Here is a 12,576-nt window from a genome sequence, read left to right as displayed (position 1 = left end):
AGAATAACTACTCGTCTAAAAGATAGTATTATTGTAACTTTGGTTGGTAACTCCACATTAAATTTTGTTTTCCACATAATTTAAGATATTAATGCACATTAATTAATTATCAGTTTATATTTTGGGGAACACAATGTAATTTTGTGACATCAACAACCAAAAGAGGTGGAGTTAGAGCTGTCAAAGAAGCAAAGTTTTTGTCTGTGACTGAAATTAAGCTGATATAAATCAACTTAGAGTGTTATAAACTTACAATATTAAATGTAATCTTCATGATAACTGCAAGGAAAATAGCTACAGAATTTACACAAAAGGAAATGACAAAGGAATTTAAATGTTTCACCAAAAAATCAATTAAACACAAAAGAAGACAATAATCCTGGTAACGCAGAACAAAAGAGCTATAAGGTGTATAGAAAGCAAATAACAGAATGACATGTTTCTTCTTAATAGTAAATTACTTTAGGCTGGGCGTGGTGGCTCATGCCTGTAATCCCAGCACTTTGGAAGGCTGAGGCGGGCAGATCATGAGGTCAGGAGATCGAGACCATCGTGGCTAACACGGTGAAACCCTGTCTCTATTAAAAATACAAAAAAATTAGCCAGGAATGGTGACAGGCGCCTGTAGTCCCACCTACTTGGGAAGTTGAGGCAGGAGAATGGCATGAACCTGGGAGGCGGAGCTTGCAGTGAGTGGAGATCACGCCACTGCACTCCAACCTGGGCGACAGAGCAAGACTCCATCTCAAAAAAAAAAAAAAAAAAAAAAAAAAAGGAAATTAACTTTAACTGTAAATGGATTAAACTTTCCAATAAAAAGACAGAGATTGGCAGAATAAATTTTAAAGCAAGATCCAATTACATGCTGTCTGTAAGAGACTCACTTTAGAGTCAAAGACATAGATTGAAAATGAATGGATGGAAAAAATATTCCATGTAAATAGTAACCAAAAGAAAGCAGGGGTGCCTATAATGATATCAGACAAAATAGACTTTATTTAATTTATTTATTTTTATCCTGCACTGTCTTCCCTCCCCTTCCAAAATAGCCTTTAAGTTTTAAAAAAAGTTTACAAGAGACAAAGAAGGACATTACTTGTTAATGCAAGTTTCAACATATCAAGATGTAACAACTATAAACATCTACACACCTAATGACAGACCCTCAAAATATATGAAGCAAAAATGGACAGAACTGAAAGAGAAAATAGACAATCCTAAAATAATCATTGGAGACTTCAATACCCACTCTTAATAATGAATAGAATAGTAAGACAGAAGATAGGTTAGGAAATAGAGACTTCAACAATACATTAAACTAGCTAGATCTAAAAGACATATACAGGACACTCTACTCAACAACAAAAGCATACACATTCTTCTCAAGTGCACATGGAACATTTTCCGGGATAGATTATATATTAGGCCAGAAATTCTCAACAGATTTTAAAAGACAACATACAAAGTATCTTCTCTGACCACAAAAGGATGAAATTAGAAATAAATAACAGAAGTTAAAGTAGAAAATTCACAAAATTGTGGAAATTAACACAGTATTAAACAATGGATCAAAGAAAAAATTACAAGGGAAATTAGAAAATACTTAGAGATAAATGGAAATGAAAACAACAAAACTTATGGGATAAAATAAAAGCAGTGCTAATGGGAAAATTTATAGCTATGTTTACATTTTAAAAAGAAAAATCTCAAATAACACAACTTTACAACTTAAGGCTCTAGAAAAAGAACAGCAAATTAAACCCAGAGCTAGCAGAAGAAAAGAAATAATAAAGATTACAGCAAATAACAATGAAATAGAGAAAATCAGTGGGATCAAAAATTAGTCCTTTGAAAAAGTCAGCAAAATAAACCTTTAGTTAAGTGGATTAAGAAAAACAGAAGACTGGCCAGGGGTGGTGGCTCACGCCTGTAATCCCAGCACTTTGGGATGCCTTAGGGGGTGGATCACCTCAGGTCAGGAGCTCGAGACCAGCCTGGCCAACATGGTGAAAACCTGTCTCTACTAAAAATACAAAAATTATCTAGGCATGTTGGCGGGATCCTGTAATCCCAGCTACTTGGGAGGCTGAGGCAGGAGAATCACTTGAACCCAGGAGGCAGAGGTTGCAGTGAGCCATGATCATGCCATTGCACTCTAGCCTAGGTGACAGAGCAAGACTCTGCTCAGAAGAAAAAAAAAAAAAGAAAAGAGAAAGAGAAGACTTAATAATTACTAAAAAAGACTATAAATCACTAAATTCAAAATGAGTCTTGGCATGATGGTTCATGCCTGTGATCCCAGAACTCTACAGAGCCAGGATGAGAGGATTGCTTGAGGCCACAAGTTCAAGACCAGCCTGGGCAACATAATGAGACCCAGTATTCACAAAAAATAAAAATAAAAAATCCAGACAGGTGTCATGCACCTATAGTACTAGCTGAGGAACGAGGATTGCTTGAGCCCAGGAATTTGAGGCTGTAATGAGGCATTTGATATGCCACTGCACTCCAGCCTAGGTAACAGAGCAAGACCCTATCTTATAATAATAATAATAAAGTGAAAGTGGGGACATTACTATCAATTCTACAGAAATAAAAAGGATTATAGAAGAGTGCTCTGAACAATTGTACACCAACAAATTTGGTAGCCTAGATGAGATAGAAGGATTCCTAGAAACACAAAATCTACTAATGCTAAATCAAAAGATATAGAAAATCTGAGTAGAATGGAATACTATGCAGCCATAAAAAAGGATGAGTTCATGTCTTTGTAGGGACATGGATGAAGCTGGAAACCATCATTCTCAGCAAACTACCGCAAGGACAAAAAACCAAACACCGCATGTTCTCACTCATAGGTGGGAATTGAACAATGAGAACACTTGGACACAGGAAGGGGAACATCACACACCGGGGCCTATCATGGGGTGGGGGGAGGGGCAGAGATAGCATTAGGAGATATACCTAATGTAAATGATGAGTTAATGGGTGCAGCACACCAACATGGCACATGTATACATGTGTAACAAATCTGCACGTTGTGCACATGTACCCTAGAACTTAAAATATAATAATAATAATAAAAATCTGAGTAGACCTATAACTAGCAAAGAGATTAAAACAGTAATCTACAATCTCCTGACAAAGAAAAGTCCTGGACCTGATGGTTTTACTGTTGACTTATACCCCAAACATTTAAAGAAGAATTAATACTAATTCTTCTTAAACTGTTCCAAAAGATTGAAGAGGCAGGATCACTTTCTCACTCCTTCTTTGAGGCCAGCATTACCCTGATACTAAAGCCAAACAAGGCACTATAAGAAAAGAAAAGTATAGGCCAATATTCCTGATGAACATTGATGCAAAAGTCTGCAATGAAATACTAGCAAACCACATTCAACAGTATATTAAAAGGATTAAACACCATGACCAAAAGGGATATTTTTCCTGGAATGCAAGGATGCCTCAATATACGAAAATAAATGAATGTAATATACCACATTAACAGAATGAAAGAAGAAAACTACATAATCATCTCAATAGATGCAGAAAAAACATTTGACAAAATACAACACCCTTTCATGAAAAAATGTCCAACGAACTAGGATTAAGAAGAAACTATCTAAACATAATAAAAGCTACATACGAAAAATCCACAGTGAACATCATACTCAATGACAAAAAACTGAAAGCTTTTCCTCTAAGATCAGGAATAGGAAATGCCTGATTTCACTAATTCTATTTCACACCATACTGGAAACTCTCACCAGAGCAATTCGGCCAAAAGAAGAAGGAAAAATAAGAGACATCTTAATTGGAAAGAAAGAGGTCAAATGATCTTCATTTGCAGATAATGTAGTATTTTGTAGAAAAATCCAAAGATTCCACACATAAAAAAACTGTTAGAACTAAGAAATGAATCCAGCAAAGTAGCTGGATACAAAGTCAAAAACAAAACAAAACAAAAAATCAGTTGCACTTCCATACGCTTACAATGAACAATCTGAAAGGAAAATTATGTGAACAATTTCATTAACCAATAGCATTAAAAAGAATAAAATACTTAGGAATTCACTTAAGGAGGTGAAAGACTTGCACAATAAAAACTACAAAACATTGCTGAAAGAAATTAAAGAAGACATAAACAAATGCCTCTGATGTTTATTTATGGATTGGAAAACTTAATGTTGTTAACATGCCAATACAACCCAAAACAATCTACAGATTCACGCAATCTCCATCAAAATCTCAATGACATCTTTTGCAGAAATAGAAACGTCAAACCTAAAATTTCCAAGGAACTCCAAACAGCCATAACAATTTTGAAAAAATTTCAAAAAAGCTGCAGGACTCACCTTCTGATTTCAAAACTTACTACAAGTTTACAGCAATCAAAACAGTGTGGTGCAAGCATTCTTATACACCAATAACAGACAAACAGAGAGCCAAATCATGAGTTAACTCCCATTCACAATTGCTTCAAAGAGAATAAAATACCTAGGAATCCAACTTACAATGGATGTGAAGGACTTCTTCAAGGAGAACTACAAACCACTGCTCAATGAAATAAAAGAGGACACAAACAAATGGAAGAACATTCCATGCTCATGGATAGGAAGAATCAATATCATGAAAATGGCCATACTGCCCAAGGTAATTTATAGATTCAATGCCATCCCCATCAAGCTACCAATGACTTTCTTCACAGAATTGGAAAAAAACTACTTTAAAGTTCATATGGAACCAAAAAGAGCCCGCATCGCCAAGTCAATCTTAAGCCAAAAGAACAAAGCTGGAGGCATCAAGTTATCTGACTTCAAATTATACCACAAGGCTACAGTAATCAAAACAGCATGGTACTGGTACCAAAACAGAGATATAGACCAATCGAACAGAACAGAGCCCTCAGAAATAATGCCACATATCTACAACTATCTGATCTTTGACAAACGTGACAAAAACAAGAAATGGGGAAGGGATTCCCTATATAATAAATGGTGCTGGGAAAACTGGCTAGCCATATGTAGAAAGCTGAACCTGGATCCCTTTCTTACACCTTATACAAAAATTAATTCAAGATGGATTAAAGACTTAAATGTTAGACCTAAAACCATAAAAATCCTAGAAGAAAACCTAGGCAATACCATTCAGAACATAGGCATGGGCAAGGACTTCATGTCTAAAACACCAAAAGCAATGGCAATAAAAGCCAAAATTGACAAATGGGATCTAATTAAACTAAAGAGCTTCTGCACAGCAAAAGAAACTACCATCACAGTGAACAGGCAACCTACAGAATGGGAGAAAATTTTTGCAATCTACTCATCTGACAAAGGGCTAATATCCAGAATCTACAATGAACTCAAAAAATTTACAAGACAAAAACAAACAGCCCCATCAACAAGTGGGCAAAGGACATGAACAGACACTTCTCAAAAGAAGACATTTATGCAGCCAAAAGACATGAAAAAATGCTCATCATCACTGACCATCAGAGAAATGCAAATCAAAACCACAATGAGATACCATCTTACACTAGTTAGAATGGCGATCATTAAAAAGTCAGGAAACAACAGGTGCTGGAGAGGTTGTGGAGAAATAGGAACACTTTTACACTGTTGGTGGGACTGTAAACTAGTTCAACCATTGTGGAAGTCAGTGTGGCGATTCCTCAGGGATCTAGAACTAGAAATACCATTTGACCCAGCCATCCCATTACTGGGTACATACCCAAAGGATTATAAACCATTCTACTATAAAGACACATGCACACGTATGTTTATTGTGGCACTATTCACAATAGCAAAGACTTGGAACCAACCCAAATGTCCAACAATGATAGACTGGATTAAGAAAATGTGGCACACATACACCATGGAATACTATGCAGCCATAAAAAATGATGAGTTCATGTCCTTTGTAGGGACACGGATGAAGCTGGAAACCATCATTCTCAGCAAACTATCACAAGGACGAAAAACCAAACACTGCATGTTCTCACTCATAGGTGGGAACTGAACAATGAGAACACATGGACACAGGAAGGGGAACATCACACACCGGGGCCTGTTGTGGGGTGGGGGGGGGAGGGATAGCATTAGGAGATATACCTAATGTTAAATGATGAGTTAATGGGTGCAGCACACCAATATGGCACATGTATACTATGTAACAAACCTGCACGTTGTGCACATGTACCCTAAAACTTAAAGTATAATAAAAAAATAAAATAAAATAAAAATAAATAAATAAAAAACAGTGTGGTGGCATAAATGCAGACATATGGAAAGACGGAGTAGAATAAAAGGCCCGGAAATAAACCCTCACATATATGGTAAAATGATTTTTGACAAGGGTGCCAAGACCATTCAATGGGGAAAGGACCATCTTTTCAACAAACGGTCTGGGTAAACTGGATGTCCACATGCGAAATAATGAAATTGGACCCTTACATAACACCCTATATGAAAATTAACTCAAAATGGATTGAAGACCTAAATTTAAGGCATAAAACTATAAAACCCATGAAAAAACATACGGAGGACAAAATCTTCACAACATTGGATTTGGCAGTGATGTCTTGGATATGACAGGAAAGGAAGAAGCAACAACAAAGAATTGGGCTTCATAAAAAATCAAAAAACTTGTGCATCAAAAGATACTATCAAAAGTAAAAAGGCAGCCTAAAGAATGGAAGAAAATACTTCAAAATCATATATCTGAGAAAGGATTGATATCCAGAATATATGGAGAACACCTAAAACTCAACAACAACAAAGAGCAACATGATTCAAAAATAGGGAAAAGACTTAATTAAACAAAACATTCCTCCAAAGAAGATATACAGATAGCCAATAGCACATGAAAAGATGTTCTACGGGACTAATCATTAGGGAAACACAAATCAAAACTATAATGAGATACCATCGCATACCCATTGTGTACCAAAAAAATAAGATAACAAGCATTGGTGAGGATGTGGAGAAATTGGAACTCTTTTGCATTTGTTGGCAGGACTGTAAAATGGTACAAACTGTGGAAAATAGCATGGAGGTTTCTCAAAAATTAAAAATAGAATTACTATATGGTCCAGCAATTTAACTTCTGAGTATATACTCAAAAGAATTGAAAGCAGGGTCTGGAGAGATATTTGTACATCCATGTCCATAGGAGCATTATTCGCAATAGTTAAGTGTGGAAACAGTCCAAGAAACCATCAATGGATGAATGGATAAGCAAAATGTGAGATTTTAAATATATATATATGCGCAATGGAATATTATTCAGCCATAAAAAGGAAATTATGACAGACTACAACATGAATAAATCCTGAAGACATGCTAATTGAAGTAAGCCAGTCACAGAAAGACAAATACTGTATGATTTCACTTATATGAGGTACTTAGGAGAGTCAAAGTCATAGAGAAAGAAGTAGAATGGTGGTTGTCAGGAGCTGGGAGAAGGGGGGAAATAGGCAGTGACTGTTTAATGAGTAAAGAGTTTCAGTTTTGCAAGATGAAAAGAATTTTGGAGGTGGATGGTCATGATGGTTGTACAAAATTATTAATACATTTAACGCCACTAAACCGTACATTTAAAAATAGTTAAGATGGTAAACGTTATGTTACATGTACTCTCCCACAATAAAAATATTGGGAAAAAATGTATTTCAGATCATATTACTCCTTTTCTCACTGTCCGCACTGCTTCTCAACACCCCCAATACTACCAATGACTCCTGTGTCAGTGAGAAATTCAACACCCCTACAGTGACCTTCAAGATCCTAGAGAACTGGCCCCATTTCCTCTCTTACCTCATCTCTTCCTACTTCCCTCCCCTCACTCATTCCATTCCAGTCACATTGGCCTCCTTGCAGTTCCTCAAACATGCCGGACACATTTCCACTTAAAGGCTTTGCACTGGCTTTTTCCTCTACCCGGAATGCTCTTTCTGTAGATACTCACATGGCTCCCTCTCTCACCTCCTCAACTCTTTGTACAAATCTTGTCTCCTCATTGAACCACTACCAATTTCTTTTATCCCGTTCCACATTTTTTCTATTCTGATTATAACCTTCAACCTCACTAGATAATGTACTTTTTTATTATGCTTATTATGTGCCTGTCTCCTTCACAAGAATATAGACTCCTTGGAGGCAGGGATTTTTTGTTCTGTTTGCTGATGTATTTCAAGCACCTATATTGGTACCTGATACTTGGTAGGCATTTAATAAACATGTACTGAAAGAATGAATGAATAAAATTTTCATCTAAAGTTGAATTAGTAACTTTTGGCTCACTAGGGAAAGGAAACTAAATATGTTTCACCCCAGGCAAATTTAAGATTCAGGAGTATTCACAGAGTAAAATGTTGTAAGAAATCACCTGCTATATTCAACTAACCCCCTTCAATATATATGTAGGTAAAGATGGATTAAAATGCACACTAAGGGCAAAGTCCCTGTCAGGTTGAGACTGTAGAAGGGAAGGGGCTTTGGTTGGAGGGTGTTTATGTGAATTGTGTGCATGCTTGTGGGTCCCTCCCATGAACCTTAACACATGTCACCAGATGGTGCCTAGCTTCAAAAGCACCACATAATCTGGATCCTGCTCATCTAACTGGTCACAATTTGTCCTCACCACACTAAACAAATGGGGGTCTGGCAGTGTGCAAGGCTGGGAGAGGGGTCAAGGGAAGAGTTCATTCTCCCTCTCTTATGGTGGAATTTTCCTGGCAGCCAAGATGATGAGATGGAAAAAGGCAGACCAGTGGCTACTCCAGAAATGCATTGGCGGGGTCAGAGGGATGTGGCGCTTCTATTCCTACCTCACAGGCAGTGCAGGTGGGTTCTTGGGGTTGTTCCTGGGGCTTTTGCAAGTTCCTAATGGTTTTCAGATTGCCCTAAGCCCCAGTTAACAGTTATGTGTGTCTGTGTTGAATATAAAAATGTTTAATAATGCAGTTTGGATAAAAATCTTTGAAAACTGAGGTCCATAGTGTAGGTTAAGGGAAAAGTAGTCAGAGTCCCTTTTACTCGTTTATTCATTCATTCATTTAACAGTGTCATTAAGCACTGCTATGTGGCAGCCACTGGGCTGGTAGGTTGGGTTACAAAGGTGAACAAGAGCCATAAGTCCCTGCTTCACAAAGCTGACATTTTCGTGGGGAGATGGACAAGGAACACGTAAACAAATCCCTGTAGTGGGAGTGATGGGAAGACTGGCTTCTGTTCTATTGGGTCCAGTAGTTACTGGGTTCTGGGAGGCTGGTAGCTGGCCCTGGCTGACACTCCAGCTCAACAACATTAAGTTTCATCCAGGCCTTAGCCCTAATTTTAAGGGTGAAATCCTGGATCTCCAAGGAGCAGGTAGGGAAGAACTAGATGGACTACATCTTTCACTTTGCCACTCAGAGTTCAGGCCTGGCCAAGTTTTAACAAAAGGGAATGTAGTCTTTGGCATCTTTTGGCTCTGGTGTCTTTCTGCAGGCCATTCTCAGTCCATGATCTAGGAAATGTGGTTTTTTCCCCCAATCTTCATTTTTTTTGGACAAAATTTAATTACTTCATAATCCACCCCCAGAGTCTTGCAGTTTTCCCTCCAGTGATGGTTTTTCTAACACCAGCAACAAAAAGTCAAAGGATTCCCATGCATTAAGCCTCTTCTCCCCATGCCTCTAATTCTCCCCCACAGTAGAACTTTTCTAGAGATGATACCTTGAACCAATCACCAGGAATGATGATTGATGCAGTGGAACAGGCTGGTGGGGGATGTCAGTTGATTCACCCAGATGCAACCACCAAAGGGGCAAAACTAGGGTATAGCTCTGTGCCTCTTCTGTCTCACCTGTAGGTGAAGAATTGGTGGATTTCTGGATCCTTGCTGAGAAGATCCTGAGCATAGATGAGATGGACCTGGAAGTGAGAGACTACTACCTGTCCCTCCTCCTCATGCTGAGGGCCACTCATCTGCAGGAGGGCTCCAGGGTGGTAACCCTCTGTAACATGAACATCAGTAAGAATTATAAAGCATCTTTTTGGGGGGATGCAACAAAAAAGTAAATCCAGTGTCTGATAATCCTCAGTCTCCTTCTTTGCAGGAAACCCCACCTTCTTTCCATCTTCTATGTATCAGAGAGGCTAGTGGCAACCCCAACCCTTAACCAGGAAAGTGTTGAAAGACACAGTTGTCCTTAAGCTGGCACTTGCCTCTCTCTAAGATACTACCTGCCAATGAAGGCTGGCTGGAAGGAGGGGGGAGGAATTGGGGCAGGATACTTGAAAAGCACCTGTAACATTTAAGTCTATGTACTTTTGTAATTTTATTTTTTTAATTGGGATTCTCTAGAACAAACTGCAGCCCACCAGCCTAATGCACTGTATGTGGCCTGTGAGCTAAGACCGTTTTTACATTTTCATAGGGCTCATTTTATGTGATTTACAAAGCCAAAATATTTACCATCTGGCCCTTTACATAAAAATTTGCCAACTTCTTCTCTAGAATGTAAGATTTATTTATATTTGTTTGTTCATTGATTAGATGATGAGGCATTCCTAACTCAAATACAAATGTGCTCCAAAAGTTGTGCTGTTTGGGATTAGTCATACTCCTCTCTACTCACATAGGTAATTGAGAATTGATGACATTAAAATCAGGGCTAGTTCTACTTATCCAGTCCAAACCTCTTCATCAAAAATCCTGTTCAGATGTAGATGTCTCTTGTTCTTAATCGTTTTTCTTGTGCTTTTGCTTTTCTTTAAAATAACATTTAATAATCTAAAAAGTAGCTAGAGGAATCCCATAGCATGGCTTATTTCTATGGAGAATAAGATAAAGGGATCCCTGTGTGCCGAGAAAACCATAAAAATGTGTCGACTCTATATTTAAACTATTCATACTCCAGGATTATGTGAGGAACTAATAAAATGCTATATACAAAGACATTTGAAAAAAATTAAAAACCTCTCCAACACCATCATCACTGCCATCATCACATCATTTTCACCCATGATTTCTCTGTATTATTTCCAGAGTCCCTCCTGAACCTCTCCATCTGGCATCCCAACCAATCAACCACTAGGAGGGAGATCCTGAGCCACATGCAGAAAGTGGCTCTGTTCAAACTCCAGAGCTATTGGCTTCCCAACTTTTACACCCACACCAAGATGACCATGGCCAAGGAGGAAGCATGCCATGGTCTGATGCAAGAGTACGAGACTCGCTTATACAGCGTTTGCTACACCCACATAGGAGGGCTCCCTCTGAACATGAGCATCAAGAAGTGCCACCACTTTCAGAAACGGTACTCAAGCAGGAAAGCCAAGAGGAAGATGTGGCAATTGGTAGATCCTGACTCTTGGTCTCTGGAAATGGATCTCAAGCCAGATGCTATTGGTATGCCCCTACAGGAGACATGTCCTCAAGAGAAGGTGGTTATACAAATGCCTTCCCTGAAAATGGCTTCTTCAAAGGAAACAAGAATCAGTTCCCTGGAAAAGGATATGCATTATGCAAAAATATCCAGCATGAAGAATAAAGCCAAGAGCCACCTCCACATGGAAGCTCCCTTTGAGACAAAGGTCTCTACCCACCTGAGGACTGTCATCCCCATTGTCAATCACTCCTCCAAGATGACAATTCAGAAGGCCATCAAGCAAAGCTTCTCCTTAGGATACATCCACTTGGCCTTGTGTGCTGATGCCTGTGCAGGGAACCCTTTCCGGGACCACCTGAAGAAGCTGAATTTGAAAGTGGAGATCCAACTTCTTGACCTCTGGCAGGACCTGCAGCATTTCCTCAGTGTCCTTCTGAATAACAAAAAGAATGGTAATGCAATCTTTCGTCACTTGCTGGGTGACAGAATCTGCGAGCTCTACCTGAATGAGCAGATTGGTCCATGCTTACCACTCAAATCCCAAACCATTCAGGGCCTGAAGGAACTATTGCCCTCTGGGGATGTGATCCCCTGGATTCCCAAAGCCCAGAAGGAGATTTGCAAGGTAGGCCATGCCTCACAGAAATAAGTTATATCTGGCAAATTAGGTCAAAACTGACTAAAAATCCCATCTGGTCACCTATACTGGCTAAGTGACTATATAATTACCCACATAAACCTTTACATATTGAAGAGTTGGTTGATCTGTTAAGGCAGGGGTCCCCAGCCCCTGGGCCGCAAATCTGTATCAGTCCATGGCCTGTTAGGAAGTGGGCTGCACAGCAGAAGGTGAACAGCGGGTAAGCAAGCATTACTGCCTGAGCTCTGTCTTCTGTCAGATCAGTGGCAGCATTAGAGTGCAAACAGTACTGTGAACTGTGAATATGAAGGATCTGGGTTGCATGCTTCTTATGAGAATCTAATGCCTGATTATCTGAGGTGGAACAGTTTCATTCTGAAATCATCCCCCCAGCCCCAAGTTCATGGAAAAAACTGTCATCCACAAAACTGGTCCCTGTGCCAAAAAGGTTGGGGACCGCTGTCTCAAGGCACAAATTTTGCAACGTCCCCCAAATCAGCCAAAAATTCTAAAGTACAATGGAGGTGGGGAGTGGTTGATGTCCATTCCTTCTTCACTTTCT

At 38.9% G+C, this 12,576-nt stretch overlaps 1 protein-coding gene across 16 annotated transcripts in view; it reads left to right on the top strand.

The window, feature by feature from the left end:
• Positions 1-12,576, top strand: part of RGSL1 (regulator of G protein signaling like 1) — a 108,178-nt gene that overhangs the window by 12,348 nt on the left and 83,254 nt on the right. For 12 of the 16 annotated variants that reach the window (XM_054656521.2, XM_063794886.1, XM_063794874.1 and 9 more), the window contains exons 5-7: positions 8,739-8,843; positions 9,853-10,014; positions 11,032-11,999. In XM_054656521.2, the coding sequence (XP_054512496.1) occupies positions 8,739-8,843; positions 9,853-10,014; positions 11,032-11,999 (1,235 nt within the window). The remainder of the gene's footprint in view (positions 1-8,738; positions 8,844-9,852; positions 10,015-11,031; positions 12,000-12,576) is intronic. The other 4 variants (XM_054656524.2, XM_063794910.1, XM_063794905.1 and 1 more) reach the window with 1 other exon arrangement.

The sequence above is a fragment of the Pan troglodytes genome, chromosome 1, assembly GCF_028858775.2.
Source record: "Pan troglodytes isolate AG18354 chromosome 1, NHGRI_mPanTro3-v2.0_pri, whole genome shotgun sequence".
Lineage (NCBI taxonomy): Eukaryota > Metazoa > Chordata > Mammalia > Primates > Hominidae > Pan > Pan troglodytes.
The sequence above is the reverse complement of the archived record's forward strand: the minus strand, read 5'-3'. Positions and strand labels throughout refer to the sequence as shown.